Source organism: Galleria mellonella, unplaced genomic scaffold, assembly GCF_026898425.1.
Source record: "Galleria mellonella isolate WM207_F2 unplaced genomic scaffold, CSIRO_AGI_GalMel_v1 utg109, whole genome shotgun sequence".
In the NCBI taxonomy this organism is placed as follows: domain Eukaryota; kingdom Metazoa; phylum Arthropoda; class Insecta; order Lepidoptera; family Pyralidae; genus Galleria; species Galleria mellonella.
Window position 1 is genome coordinate 1376107 of NW_026441972.1, and position 17100 is coordinate 1393206.

General features: G+C 34.5%; 1 protein-coding gene across 1 annotated transcript; it reads left to right on the plus strand.

Moving 5' to 3' along the window:
* The first annotated feature begins 1324 nt into the window (after window positions 1–1324).
* On the plus strand, window positions 1325–16570 carry LOC113511258 (solute carrier family 2, facilitated glucose transporter member 8-like). The gene is made up of 8 exons (XM_052892312.1): window positions 1325–1579; window positions 3577–3815; window positions 7358–7736; window positions 9075–9182; window positions 9919–9978; window positions 10071–10288; window positions 11495–11677; window positions 15401–16570. The coding sequence occupies exons 1-8, from the start codon at window positions 1543–1545 to the stop codon at window positions 15650–15652; spliced, it is 1476 nt and encodes a 491-aa protein (XP_052748272.1). The 5' UTR covers window positions 1325–1542; the 3' UTR covers window positions 15653–16570.
* Window positions 16571–17100: the final 530 nt, after the last annotated feature.

Below are 17100 nucleotides of genomic sequence, written 5' to 3' on the forward strand. Positions count from 1 at the left end.
TTTTTAACCACAATTTTTTTAAGTAACCTTAGTGTTTGTTACAACTTTCTAAAGCAGGTAGACTCGCCATGTGATCCCAGCATAAAATAGACCACCTATTCTTTCTCCGTGACTAAGGAAACATGTTTTTTTTTTAGTGGGTGAAAATGAAATGGTAACCCCGCCTGTGCTAACGGGATACGCTGGCGGAGCACCAGTGAAGGGTGATAGATAAGAATGAAAACAGACCAGTTAGCCCATTACGATGAATTCATCAGGAATTAACCATGATAGTTTCCAGTTGGAACCGCGAGGAGGTCGACCTGGTTGGGTATATTACTAGCAATGCTAACAATCCCTTTCTCCCCAGGCAACATGGTTTAGGTATAGGCAGCAGCATCCGTCTTTAAATATTACCAAATACATCTGCCAAGCATGGCAACTACTAGGAAAGCCCCTCAAAAGGGAGCCTATGTTCAATAGTGTACACTTAACGGCTATATATTATGATGTATGTATCAGGTAAAATCCCTAGTATATTATTTTTTTTTTTTAATATTAGATTTGTGGCTATTTACATATCGTTTGTTTCAATGAAACGTAATCAAAATATAAACAAACAACTAATTGATCCGTTCACAAGACAATATTCTATAATTCAATAATATAATACAAATAAAAAATCTATTATAGACATTTTTTTTTATATACAACTTAGAATGGCAAACAATCTGACGGCCCACCTGATGGAAAGTGGTAGCCGTCGCCTATAGACATGAACAGTACCATGAACATAACAGAGTATACTGTTTCACCCATGATACCCCTCATGCGTTGCCATTCCTGAGGACTCAGGTGTTATTCCTCTGCACCCAGTAAATTCACGCCATATCCCACCCTTCAAACCGAAACACAGCCATGCAAACACAACTGCTTCACGGTAGAAACACGAATATAAATAATTGAAGTTTGAAAATATAATTACCAAATTGTTTTAATATTCAATCTGCGAGCGTTTCTGATAATTTACACGAAAGTTGATTTTTGTGATAAAAAAAATTAAAGAATAAAAGAAGATTTAATTAAATATTTTGTTATGTTACTAATTTCATTTAGAGAATATTACTGGAATTAATTTAATACAATGTCTAATTATATTTTCATCAAATTCTATTGACACTAGGCTGTAATACCTTCACAGGACTGTCACTATGAGATTTTCTTTTATTTGCACTGGTGATAATAATTTTAAAGCATTAGATAATTACTTACTCATGTTAATACCTTTATCTTCTAATAGTAGGATAAAAAAATATCACTGCCCGCCTGTTTGTATCTTAATTTACTTCTTTTAAAACGCTCAACGGATTTTGATATGTGTACCGTGTCAATAAGATATTATTTCACGAAACGTATTTTGTGTGTATTTTGCATCCGTGCGAAGCCAGAGCGCGATGCTAGTCTTTATGTAAAACATTTAACTACTCAATCTTACTTTCATTTAACGCTTGTTCTTTGAACGAACAGCTTTAATGAGTGATTATTTTTTAAATATTTATAAAAATGGCTGTGGAGTACCAAGCGGCAGCGTCATTGATTGGTGAGTTGATGTATTTACTTACTATTATATTGCCGAGTGGTCACGGCATAGAATGAGCCATCCGTTCCTTTTCCGCGGGTGTCGTAAGAGGCAACTAAGGGAACTTAATGACATGGGCAGCAGTGTCCCCTTAAAACATTACCAAAGCCTAACTGCAGTTGCCAACCCGCCTGCCAAGCATGGCAACTACTGGCAAAACCCTTTTTATGGGGAAGGCCTATGTTTAGCAATAGTTAAACAGCTGATATTATGAAACATATTTACAATTTTTAATTTATTTTATTCAACAATTTATTTTATTCACCAGAGGCAGACTTTGTACAAAAGTAATTTGCTTGGGCACCTCTGTCCCATTCGTGTTTTTACCGAGAAGCAGTTGTTTGCATGGCTGTATATCGGTTTGAAGGATGCGATATGGCAGTGAATTTGCAGGATACAAAAGAATAACACCTGAGTCCTCAGGAATGGCATCGCGAGGGCATCATGGGCGAAACAGTATACTCTGTTATGTCCATGGTACTGCTCATGTCTATAGGCGACGGTTACCACTTTCCATCAGGTGGGTGGTCAGCTTATTTACCATTCTAAGTTGCATATTGTATATATATATATATATCTCTTCAATATAAATTGTTATATACAATATATATTCATAAATGTGTGAGTAATGTAAATGTAGTTGACTGAGAAGTAATGATATGCATGTGATATTAATATTTATACATAATTTATAATAATTATTATAATATCAATGTGACTTTTGTATCAATATAACATGTAAAAATGTTGCCAGCCAAACTGGCTGAATGTTACAATTGTCTTTTCATATATATATATATATATATATATATATATATATATATATATATATATATATATATATATATATATATATATATATATATATATATATATATATATATATATATATATATATATATATATATATATATATATATATATATAATATTATCTCAACCTTAGATTATAGGGGGGGAGGGATTGTTAATAATAGAGACTAAGGGCCCCATTGCTAGCAATATACCCAACCTGGTCGACCTCCACGTGGTCCCCCCTGGAAACCGTGGTGCTGAATTACAAGTGTATTCATCACAGTGGGCTAACTGACCTGTCTTTTCATCCTCATCTATGTATCATCCGTCACTGGAGTACCGGCGGCGTATGCCGATGGCGCAGACGCGGTTACCATTCCATTATCATCCATTAAAAAAATAACCTTAGATTATAAAGATAGAGTGTCTCCATACAAATGCTTCGAGAAAAGCGGGTCAACTTTTTCATACAATTTTGCGTGATAAATTGTTATGAGTGATTCGTTTACAATTTCTATGTTTATTTTTTCTCATATATTTTGCAATCTTTTTAACTAATACCATCGCAGAATTTTTTGTTGATCTTTTTAAGGTGTACAATACTGTAGTACATTATTTTGATTTATTTCGTGGGGTTCTGCCAGCGTTTGCAATGTAAGTGCAAAAAAGTGTGTTTATTTACGACATTACATTAGAAATCTCTAAATTTATCAGTGTTTCTCTACAATATTATGCATGTGTTATACATATAAACCTTCCTCTTGTATCACTCTATCTATTACAAAAAAACCGCTTCATTTTTGAAGCGGTATGCTTAAATCTTTAAATCTACATAACGGTTTTCCGTTATGTAGATTTAAAGATTTAAGCATACATATGGACGGACAGACAGCGACAGCGACAGCGACTTTGTTTTATATTATATTATGTAATTTGTTTATTTATTTACAAGAAACATGGTAAGCGTATAGATGTTACAATAAGTATAAGTCCCCATATTTCGCCATAATTAGCCATGCAAATATTTAAACTTAAAAAGAATAAATGTTAAATGAGTCATTAAAATTCGAAATGTTATATAAAAAATATGTAATGATGAAGAAGTAAAACATTAATAAAAATATTCATATACAACGAAGGTATTTTAAAATCTTTTCTTTACAGTATCATTATCGAACTTCTACATGGGGTATTCAATCGCATGGCCCTCATACGCGCTCCCTGTGTTGGAGTCGAACACAACTGGCCCTGTTCACATAGGACGAGCTCTCACGAGACACGAGGGCAATCTACTGGGCTCAATGAATATGGCGAGCGCATTAATCGCAGTACTAATTGGCGGTTACATATCAGAAGCGATTGGAAGGAAAAGAAGCGAAATCTTGAGCGCCCTCTGTTATGTGGTGAGTGAAAAATATTTGTGTAATCAATTACCTAGGTAACGCAATGATTTTACCATGTGTATATTGTTTAATTTTTTTTTTATTAAAAGGCAACAAATTTTTTCTATCGATACATGTCAAGGGATAGCAGTGAGTGATGATACGAAAGTCAATTGGCATATCGTAACGAATTCATCAGGAATTAAACGACTATGCTTTTCAGGGGGAATCATCATCAGTTATTATATATAGTTTGTGTAAAATGATAAAATGATCATTAACTGTGGAAAAAAATTCTCTCTCTTTATCTCTCTCTCTCTCTCTCTCTCTCTCTCTGTGTGTGTGTGTGTGTGTGTGTGTGTGTGTGTGTGTGTGTGTGTGTGTGTGTGTGTGTGTGTGTGTGAGAGAGAGAGAGTGCGCGTGTGTGTATGCGTGTGCGTGCGCAGACGGTTTTTACACAAAGTCCCCCTCTAATCGATATCGAGTCTTAAGAAGTTGTACTCCAGAATATATTTTTTAAAAGATTGTTTTTACATTTAGAAAACATCGGTTTTTCGGATAATTAAAATTTGAAAGCATTTTACCTTTGTATGAAAGGTTTACTGAAGTTGAACAGTTGCTGAAAGTCACCAGTTAAATGGACAATCGATAAATATGTTAATTATCGAGCATAGACGTCGTGTTCTAAGAAACCTAGTGGGTGTTTTGTTTTATACAACTTAAAATGGCAAACAAGCTGACGGCCCACCTGATGGAATGTGGTTACCGTCGCCTATAGACATGAGCAGTACCATGGACATAACAGAGTGTACTGTTTCACCCATGATACTCCCCATGCGTTGCCATTCCTGAGGACTCAGGTGTTATTTCTGTGCCTCTAGTGAGAAAGGGTTCAATTCAAAATGGTCACTTTTCAGGAGAGCCAAAAAACTATTTTAAATAAAGAAAAAAAATTCTGCTGCTTTTATTATTTGCTACTTGAACAAGTCAATGATTGCATATTATAGTTAATTTTTTCTCCTCTTTTATATGAAATTGTCGGTTTTTGTGTAAAACCTATAGTTTTAAAAATAATTCTATTATACCTAATCACACTTAATCTAACTGTTCTCTCTTTCTCTCTCTTTGATAAACATTAAAATGTTGTTATTAAATGTCATTAAATGATAGTAAAAATATGTAACAATTTTAAGTTGAATTAAAACTATTTTATTGAAGTATTGAAGAAAAACAATGTAATGTATTTTAATTATAAAAAATAATCGCTATTAAATGGTGTAAAAGGGTTCAAATCGAACTGATTCATTTTACAAAAATAATTTTTGTAAAATATTGTAGTTTTATTTCTAATTATGACTTTTTTACCACAAATATTTTGTTAATTATAGCCTTTTACATGTTTACTATCTCTATTGTTTTTAAAGATATCGTTACTGATTCTTATACCATTCGAAAGAGAAAAATTTGCTTATTTAAAGTAGCCTAAAAAAGAAAAAGGCTATAACTTGAGTTATACCCTTTCTCACTAGAGGCACAGATTTGTCTGTACCCTGTAAATTAGTGGGTGCATTAAACCTAGTGGGCGCTCATACTCTTGATAACTAGATTTAGTTAGTTCATTATTTCAACTGAAAGACATACACTGCTTGCTGGACGAGCAACTGGATAATGGACTAAACAATAGATAATGAAATGAGGATTATTTTAGTTATATTTTATTTATTTATATATAATATTTATTTATTTATTTATAGGATTACCAACATAAGATACAGCTAAACATTTTAGAACAATACACTGGTAGATTAAATCTAACTGTTCTTACATTTATAGGCGACCACAGCATGCCTTGTGTTTGATAAACATTAAAATAGAATTAAATTATTAAATGTCATTAAATAAGTAAAAATATTAACAATATGAATGATAACACAATATAAATAATGGAAATTGTAATGTAATTATTTTAAATTATAAATAAATATATTTTGATGTCTAGTAACATGGGTGCTCCGTAATTTACCTCTGGAGCCCCCGAGCACCCATGGAGTCAGCACTCCTCTTATTGAGAATTAACCTGAAAGTGTGGAGGAAGGGATCGATAGCAATGCGGACTACCAGTCTCATTGCTAGCAATATACCTTGTCAGGTCAACCTCCACGTGGTCCCCCCCAGAAATCATCGTGCTGAATTCCAGATGTATTCATCACGGTAGGCTAACTGGCCCGCCTTTTCATTCTCACCTATCATCCCTCACTGGTGCCCTGCCAACGTAATATACAGGGTGGCCCAAAAGTCCTTAGAAAAGTAAAATTTGAATTAAACGAAAACGGCGCGCGTGAGCGGTGCAGGGAAAGCGGGAGCAGTAACTTCGGTTTCTGGGAATTTAGTCGCGATGGAGCGTTTCAAAGGAGCGGACCGTGCGTTTTGTGTGCGCGAGTTTTATCAAAACAACAATTCGGCAACCGTTGCGAGGCATGAATTTCGAGAACACAAAGGTTTACACAACTTTGATGACACCCCAGCTCTCCAAACGATTAAGAATTGGGTTGCTAAGTTCGAGGAGACCGGTTTGACGTTAGATAAACCGCGGTTGGGTCGCCCAAGGACATCACGTACGTTATTTACAAAAAATAATTCCCGTTTTTCTAGCTATATTTACAAATAAAAATATTATTCATAGTGTAATTAGTTTTATTTTAATTAATTTTTTTCATTACTAAGGACTTATGGGCCACCCTGCATATCGTTAGTGCAGGCGGGGTTACCATTCCATTTTCACTCATTAAAAAATAGGTACCCTGCACTTATACTAAGTTGGTAATAATGGGCCATTTAAAAAAAATAGATACGGCTATCAACAATCTAATAACAGAGAAGATTTAATCGCGTAAGAATTAAAGTGTCTTAAAACCTAGTTCCATTATACATGATCCATAGATGTTTTAAGTCGTTTATTTTGTTATTACATTTTATTATTTAATGCTAGTATAGTATATAAGTAAAAAAGTAAATAACTAATAAAACACAATATATAATATATTAATATTATCTATGATAATACTTGAATACGATTAAAAAAGTGTCGATTCATATAAACAGATAATTATTACAAATATTTGAATTGTGCGTGAAACGAAACGGAACGGTAAAGGCATGAATGTATAGCAAACAAGCTGATGGCTCACCTAATGGAAAGTGGTAACTGTCGCCTATAGATATGAGTAGTACCATGGACATAACAGAGTATACAGTTTCGTCCATGATACCTGCCATGCGTTGCCATTCCTGAGGACTCAGTTGTTATTCCTCTGTACCCTGTAAATTCACTGCCATATCCCACCCTTCAAATCAAAACACAGCCATGCAAACACAACTGCTTCATGATAGAAACACGAATAGGACAGAGATGCCGAAACAAACGACTTTTGTACAAAGTCTCCCTCTGATATTCCAAATTTTGAAATTGGAATCAATTTCAAATTTGGAATCTAAGAACATTTATTTGGAATACAGAGTAAAAAACTGATGCACTGATGTATCTCAATGTATTCTCTTTACAGACAGCAGAAGCACTAATAGTGACGGCCAGTAGCCCAGCACAATTATTGGTAAGCAGACTCATAATGGGCTTAGGAGCTGGATTACATATGGTCGTGGTTTACGTATTCATCAACGAGTTCTGCGAGCCCTCCATCATTGGCAATATGTCTTCACTGACGATCTTTGCTTACACCATCGGCGAAGTCACCTCGTACCTCTGCGGTTGGATGTTGTCCTATGAAGTGATCAATTACGTGATCTTGATCTACTCAGTTGTTCTGGTCATCTTGCTGTGTTTCTTGAAGGAATCGCCCGTGTATCTTATAAGGAAAATGAAGGACAAGGTAATGCTCTTTTTCTACTTCTATTACTGGGTGAAATGGAAATTAAGGGGAAAAGGTTTTTTTTCCGTATTTCTCGAGAAAGAATGGAGTCAGCAAACTAGGCTCCTCTTCCATTGGTATTGACACTACTTAACGAGATCATGAATCAGTATCCGGATTTAGATGTATTTAAATTTGTCGAATTTCACAGAGCGGCAACAAATTATATAAAAAAAGTGAATGATAATTAAATTTTAATGCGTTTTATATATTGTGATCCCTAAGGGAACGAATTGGGAAACGAGTCGAGCTTCCTTATCTTATCTTATATTCGCATATGGGGTTACTAAGCCGTTGCATGTCGACCCATCAGGATTTTTCCCCCTGCCTTATACCATCATTTCATAGATCCTATGTACGTGTTATCTTAACGATATTCCGCGGTTGAAGATATTTGTACTTCCCTGCCTCTGGATAAAACGTTCCTAGTAGACTCATACGCTTATTTTCTGTCGAGATTCCTTAGTTGATAAATAAATTATTATAACATTATATTAGGTCATACCTCTACTTCTGTATTTACTAGTGTCCGACCGAACTTTCGGTTTCGGTTTCGGCCAGAAATTCTACTTTCGGTCTTAGTTTCGGTTTCAGCCAAAAATTAGCCGAAACTTTCGGCCGCGCCGAAACTTTGTGTGTGTGTTTGTGTTGTGTGTGTATTTAACTGAAAGTCGTTTTTTTAAGTTTACTTCCAAGAGTAAGTCATAATTTTAACATGTTTTTACATATAAATATATATGACATATTTAATGTTTATTATTACCCTTTAACTATCTGTGTGTTTGTGTAAATAATTGTGTAAAAAATACAGTAGATTTCAGTATAGAATAGAAATTTTAAATATGTTTCAGTAAGTTTCGGTTTCGGCCGAAACTGAGACCAAGGCCGAAAATTCGATTTCGGTTTTGGTTTTAACTGTAAAACCTGTTTCGGTCGGACACTAATACTTACATGACAGTTAGATGTGTCGTGTATAAGAACAAAAGGCTCAAATTTTTTTCCATTTTTCAATCCAAGTTTCTATGGAGAAAATGTTCAATAGATCAATTAAAAGATTACTATTTTAAAAGAATTTCACTGATTTCTAGTTCACTTAGTTTAAATTCGAGACGTTTTAGTGAAATTCTTAACTGGCAACCCCGTACGGTCAAACGCAATGTAGGACGACCCCTCACTAGATGGAGTGAGGATCTGAAATGCATTGCAGGGAATCAGTGGATGCAAGTGGCTCATGACCGTTCTTTATGGCAGTCCATGGGGGAGGCTTATGTCCAGCAGTGGACCAATAATAGCTGAAGTGATGTTAATGAATGAAGAGAAAGGTAAAATCAATATGACCTTATAATATTCACAGGAAGCATGGGATTCCTAAAATTTTACCGTAACAGGACAACAGAAGACGTTATAGAAGAATTTGCATATATGAAAAGAAATCGAGAGATACATAACAACAGCACACAAGGTAACTTTCAATGATTTGTACAAAATTCGCCATGTGGTCCGGCATATAATAGGCCACCCCTTCCTTTTCCGTGGGAATAGTAAGAGGCGATTAAGGGAACTTAATGGAGCACTGGGCAGCAAAGTTCCTCTTTTTTTTTACAACACACGGTGCAAACGAGCATGCGACTCACCTGATGGTAAGTGACTACCGCCGCCCATGATCATCCACAACACCAGCGGCATGGCAGGTGTGCTGCCGGCCTTTTAAAAAGGAATATACTCTTTTCTTGAAGGTTATGTCGTCGTATCGGTTCGGAAATACTGCTGCTGGAAGTTGATTCCAAAGAGTGGTCGTGCGCGGAAGAAAGTGAATTGAAAAACGCACGGTTCTTTAAACAAAATCAAAGCTTACTGCGGTTGCCAACCCGCCTAGCAAGCGTGGCAACTACTGGCGAATCCCCCAAAAGAAAAAGGAGGCCTATATTCAGCAGTGGACAGTTTTTTTTTATGCAACTTAGAATGGCAAACAAGCTGACGGCCCACCTGATGGAAAGTGGTAACCGTCGCCTATAGACATGAGCAATACCGTGGACATAACAGAGTATATAATAAATACATGATTGAATAAAATTCGATAATGCCCAAATTGAAGTCGCAGTTGTTTTTAAGACCACAATCTTACGTTTTGTTTGTTTTAGTCAAATACATACAAATTTGGAAAGAAATATTTTACTACTTAGTCATTTTATTTCTAGATCTATCCATACCGGAAAAGAAATCACAATCCAGGGAAACAAATGTGTTTCGAATTTTACGTAAGTACCTACAAATTCTATTTTATGACAGAATGAGAAACAAGCTGACGACGTTGTGATTACTAGAAAATTTATTATCACATCTCTTAAAGGTACATCAAAGGCGGCCAGGACAGCTTTAATTACAATCACCGCTCATATATTGTTAACAATTTTTATGGGCACCATACCAGTACAAGTGTACGCCGGGGAATTCTTCACTAAAGCGGCACCAAATTTGTCCAGTAATCTATGTTCTATCATTTTGGGACTGGTAATGTGTGCGGGCAGCGCCGTTGCCTCGGTCATTACCGACTTAGTGGATCGGCGGGTGAGTTGAAACTACCTTCATTAAATTATGTATTCCTGGTAGATAGTATAACATTTGTAACATTTTTTTTTATACTACTGAGGTGGCAAACAAGCATATGGCCCACCTGATGGTAAGCGGTTACCGTAGCCTATGAACGCCTGCAATACCAGAGGTATTACGTGCGCGTTGCCGACCCTGAAGAAACCTCTTTACCCCCCTTTTGAAGAACCCCATGCTGTAGTCTCTCGGGATAACCTCGGCAGGGAGCTCATTCCACAACCTGAGTGTTCGTGGGAGAAAACATCTCTGAAACCGCGCTGTACGCGACCATTTAGGCTTTTAACTAATAGAAAGTAAGCATGGATAATATCAGTACAGCTCGAATATCTATATATCGGTTTCCTCTGAACATTGATAACGACAAAAAAGTCATTACCCATTTCAATGCACCCATACCAATTGGATATCTATATTTCTTTCGATGGAATTCTTTATTTCGATATATTTGACATATATATTTGACAATTGATGTTTAATATATCCAATCTTGGACCGATACATGGATATTGTAACTATAATATATAGTTATTGCTATGTATTACTCACCCCTAGAAATAGTACATTATTGCAGCGGCCAGCGAATGAGGCATTGAACGAACAATAATAATTTTTCACGCGCCATAATGATCCTTTGTTTTTTTTTCAATAAACAGCTTTCTATTTGCAAGTCAGCTCGAATTTTAAATAAAACCTTTTATTAGTTACCTCCTTGGTAGCCATGTTTCAAAGTAAAAGGTCATTCCATTTTTAAATTACAGGACAGATATAAATTTACATAGTAATTTATCTGGCCGCAAAACACGACAGATATGGATTTTCATACAACTTTTGCCGGCCGCTGCCTGCATGTATCTGGCTAGTACGGCAATATTGATTTATCTCGAAGAAGATTGTCAAAATAATGCTCACATTTCCAAGCATGTTTGAGAAATAATTATTTTTTTAAAATATGATTGGTACCAACATACGTTATCAGGTCTACCTATACTATCGTGGACTGTCGTGGACTGTCGTGGTCAATTCTTGTTAATATCGCCACGATGGATCAACTAACCTGCTTTCATCATTACCTGTCACTGATACCCCGCCAGTTTATACCGACAGCGCTGGCAGGGTTACCGTTCTTTTATGTCATATACAAAAAAATCATATTTTAATTTCCAGATACTTATGGGCACATCTTGTGCAATATGCACCATATGTTTGTTCCTGCTGGGTACTTTACTGCAGTTGTCGTGGGCACCAGACTGGGTGGTAGCTGCCATCATACTGGTGTACTGTTCTGTGAATCAAGTGGGAGCGGCTAACATACCTTTTGTGCAAATAGCTGAATCATTTGTGCCGGAGGTGAGTTCTTTTCTCAGCAATTGTATTTTTGAAAATTCAATTTTGTTTTCATTTTTTTTTTTTATTTACGTAAAACTTTCAGTTTTAGGTAAGAAAAAAAATGTTTGGAATTATGTTTTGATATTAAATGCACGGCCGCCATATTACCATAGAGGAAGCTTAAAAGCGTCCATATAAATATATACATTATTCACTCATTGTGTCGTGACAGTAAGATCATACGAAATCATAAAGTTCCACAGAAAAATATAAAAACATAAAATCTAGCTTTCAAGCTGACTAGAATTCGACACTAAGGGCCAACTTGCTGACTTCATAATCGTCTATCATAATTTACTTAGTACCTTACTATTGACGAACAAATTACGTTCTGACGGTCGGTGATAGGTTTTTTAAAAAACGAATACTATTTAAGTTCACAATGTGTTTAATATAATCTAACACATAGTCTTTATTTAAAATTAGTAATTATATAATATTAGTTATATCTATGAATCGTGATTGATTCCTAAAATATACACTGTACGTTCGCGACTTATACTGGCTTCTCACTGCCCTGTAGTATTCCCTTTTATCAATTTTCTTTGTAAAGTGTGTCTTCATTCTTTCTGGGGATTTGTGTGTGGGAACAGCTATTGTGCAATATGTATTGGTATGTTGTAGTATGGTTTGGAAGAGGTTTGCACCCGTAACAAACATTCGATTTATTTATTAAATATTAATAAACTTAGATAGTGTAAACAGGAATAAAAGAAAATATTATTGATACTAATTATACATTAAAACAATATTAAAATAAAACAATAATTTAAAAATAATATACATACATATAATACTTATATTATCTACATTATATATACATACATATAACTAGTCTGGCCATAAATACTGTTACATAAAAACTTTTCTTGTTTTTTTCAACTTTTTAATTATTTTGTATTTGGAACACGTTTAATATTTTAAAAACTTCTTTCGATTTCGCGCCATTTTACATATTTTTTCGTATTCATTATCAAATTACAATATGAAAGGGGGTGTTTAAATAAAATAGGATTGCAGTGCACAAAGTGTGTATGGAGCCGTCGGTCGTATTCCAGACACTTGAAAAGCTTGGTATCAGCCGTATATTCGTCTATCGTTTTTTTTTATACAACTTAGAATGGCAAACAAGCTGACGGCCCACCTGATGGAAAGTAGTAACCGTCGCCTATAGACATGAGCAGTACCATGGACATAACAGAGTATACTGTTTCGTCCATGATACCCCCCCATGCGTTGCCATTCCTGAGGACTCATGTATTATTCCTCTGTACCCGGTAAATTAACGCCATATCCCACCCTTCAAACCGAAACACAGTCATGCAAACACAACTGCTTCACGGTTGAAACACGAATGGGACAGAGGTACCCAAGCAATCGACTTTTGTACAAAGTCTCCCTCAACAGATATAACAACACTTCCTCTGTCGGAGACCAGAAAATATCGGGGCGGCCCACAGTGGGAACTTTGACTCCTTTTCATCTCATAAATCTATAACTTTCGTATTAATAAAGATATGTACATTTTTTTTTCCTAATAATCTTAAATATATATGATTTTAAATTATGTATGTTTTGTGAGTAAAAATTTATTTCTAATAGTTATAAATAATATAGGAATACAAGAAATATAAAATTTGTAGACTTACATTTATGTCCTAAGAAATTTATACAGGAATAAGTAAAAGTATCTGCGTAAAAAACAAAAACTCTTATAAAGATAACTTAGAAGTCACTCAAGAGCTCCTTTACTTCATCAACAAGTTCTAAATATTTTTTATTGGAAGGTTTTCTTAAACTTGTTATGTATGGGTCAGAGGTATATAAAAGTGCGTGTAGAACATCTTCGTTAGTGGCTATCCTCGAACATTGTCTTGTATAATGAAGCCTGAACTGTTTATAGTCTTTGTTCCGTGACTCTTGAGCATCTTCTGAAAGTTGCCCAAGAGGCAAGACAGAAAAGTAACGTATCACACTTTCACAATGAATCAACACCTTGTGATTTTGGCGCATAGCAAGATTCTGTAACTGCACGAATCAACTTGTATGATGGAAACAATAAGCAATTCTTTGCTATCAAACAACTCATCATATTTTCATACTGTGCCTTGTTCAGATCCAATTCCACAAAAATGCTAAGATCTTCATCTTTTGAATATGCTGTTATATGTGTCGGTTCATTATGAAAATTACTGCGTATTTCACTCTTTTTTTCTGACGGCCATGCTCGTAAAATATCAACGATGAATGCTTCATCTACTTTACCACGTGACCTTAAACCCTGTACATATGAGTTCAGTATAAAATCAAGTCCACAGATATCAAGCAGTCCCTTGTTTTTCCGTTTCTTTGTACTCTCTGAACTGTCATCGTATCTCTTCCTCTTTTCTCTGTCGAAGTAGAAGGTTCAGGTTCGCATGTAGTTTTTTCTAGATTTACAGTGAAAATTACATTAAACCAATTGCTATTTTGATTTAAGAACTGTTCTTTCTTTCGACCACATTTCGTATAGCGTTGAAGAAACTGAGTTATGAAGGACTTCTAAATACTTGCGATAATTTTTGCTATATTCGCATCTGAAGATTTGGTAATATAATTTCGTACATAGTTTGAGATAGAATCAATATAATTTGTATCACTTTCAACAATAAGAGACTTAAGTCGCGTCCGGTACACGAGACTTCACTCATTGCGGAGAGATAAGTAATTAACAATTGTTTAGAAATGACAAATGCTTATAAAGAACTGTAATATTTCATATGTAAATGCACTATTTTATACTTAATAATGATCATAGACGTGTGCAAAATAACTTGATTTAAAAAATTCATCATTATGCGGTTATGCGGTAAAGAATAAGTCTGTATGGAAATGGGAACTAAATACTGTGTGAAATACTTGTTAAAAGTAACGCAAAAGATAAAATATAAAGTAATAATTGAGACAAAAGTATTTTTTTGAGTTTCCAGACAGATAATCTCAAATAAAGAAAAAAATCTTAATATACGTACTTAGAAAAAAACATTCTCACTATGATATTATACTAGATTTAAATATATTACGCAGTAAAACTGCAAAAAAAATCTTTTGCCCTCAAATTACATTATATTATCTAATAAACTAAACCAAAATCAGAACTTCGGCAAGCTTCGGCAACTGTCAAATCTCCAACTGAAAGTTTGAGAAAAGAAAATAATACATATAACGATATATGGATCTTTGGTTAAGTAATATTGTACTAAACTAAATATATTTTTATTTTATAGTAAAGTACACATTCTAAGCATTCTAAAATGGTATCACACTATATGACTTCTATTGTTTTGATACTATAAAATTATACCAAACGAAATTTAAGTTAAATAATTATTTTTGTATTTTTTTCATTCCTTGACTTTAGATGCTCTGTTCTATGAAGTATGAATAGTGACAGATTTGAATCATACTTATAATGATAGAGTAACTCTTTAGCTACAATTTGAGGTATTATACATGCATATCCACGGAGTTTTAGAAAAAGTATTTATGAGATGGCTTTCTTAGGCGAGTTCCCACTGTGCGGCCGCGTGCTTTTAGAACTAACTACAAAGGTTATAAAAATTCAGTTACAAAACTCAATATTTTCATTTCATAATAAAATACCAGGGCATCAGAAACACTAAGAAGCTTTTCTTAAAATTTCAGATGAAATCATTTGCGTCTACAATCGCCATGACTGCACTATGCATTGGGAACTTTAGCGTTTTGACATTATTTCGGCCAGTGGCTGAAGTTCTTGGTCTCAGCGGCACGTTCTTTGTGATTGGTATCGTCGGAGCTATCACCACTGTGACGTCATACCTCATCATGAAGGAAACGAGAAGAGTCAGCTTCGAACACGTACATGACATGTATGAACAAGGGTTCTTGCATCGTGGAAATAAACCTACGATATGAAATGTAAACTAGTATATCATTGACAACCTTTGTTGATTTAACACACTGCCTTACTATCGAGTTCTATTCCCATAAAATACAGCAACTTTGATTCCAGATTATCTCTATTTGTTCTATGCATTTTCTATCCTTTTTATTTCTGTTTCTACATATCAGTTTTTTAAACAATAAAAAGCAGTATAAGACGTGTCGTTTTAAATTGTAGATGTTTTTGTAGTTATGTTTGCTCCGCAATGAGTATGGGAACCATTAACACGGGAGCTCACCCTAAGACCCTATCGACCTCAAAAATGACTGTGGTCGAAAAAACATCAGCATTGTCTTTACTTAGGGAAACTGGCATAATTTTTAATTACAATTTATTAGTGTTTTAATAATTTGTTTTTACATGTTGAACGCCTGTTTCCTGATTGCCTTGTACACCTGCTTTATTTTCTTGCAAATCAACTACATTTATAATTTGTAAATTACAGATTTTTTACTTTTAATGTTTATTTCTTATTATGTTTTTTTTTTTTTATTTTACACAAAGTGACCTGTTCTGTTGTGTTATATAGTATTACTCTACACTCTTAAAATGTCACTAAAGCCTGTGATTGCCAACTCACCTACCAAGCGTGGCAACTACTGGCAAAACCCTTTTTATGGGGGAGGCCTATGTTTAGTAGTGGACAGTTAACTTTTGCCATGATGATCATGATATTTGTATGGTATCCTAGCTAATATTGTTAATTTGCAAATGGGTTTGTTTGTTTGTTCTTTCGTTCTTTACTTCGTTCGTTTGATTTTAAGATTAGATTATATAGAGTATTATGTCAAAAACCAGTCAACATTCAGTCAGCGAGATTGACGTTTGGCTGAGTGGATTTTATTTGATATGTACATATTTTTTTTAATCAAAACTTGAATTATTTTTTGTTACAAATAATTACATTTAAAATGTCTCAGACCAAGTAAATTTGTTATATTTGAATTTGGATCTTTTTTTTTTATATTATGTAAATGTACATATGTATATATTGGTTATTAATTAATATACATGTATTAATTAATACCGTGAAGCAGTTGTGTTTGCATGGCTGTGTTTCGGTTTGAAGAGTGAGATATGGCGTGAATTTACTGGGTACAGAGGAATAACACCTGAGTCCTTAGGAATGCCAACGCATGGGGGGTATCATGTGCGAAACAGTATACTCTGTTATGTCCATGGTACTGTTCATGTCTATAGGCGACGGTTACTACTTTCCATCAGATGGGCCGTCAGCTTATTTGCCATTCTAAATTGTATAAAAAAAAATTAAAATATAAGTCACGTTAAACGACATTGAAACGAAAACATATAGAGATTGGACACATTTTGTACCGTTTTTATTTTTCAACTTAACCTCACGTCATTGTATGACGTCACAGCTGAAAACTAGTATCCTATTAAGAGTACCAGGCAAACA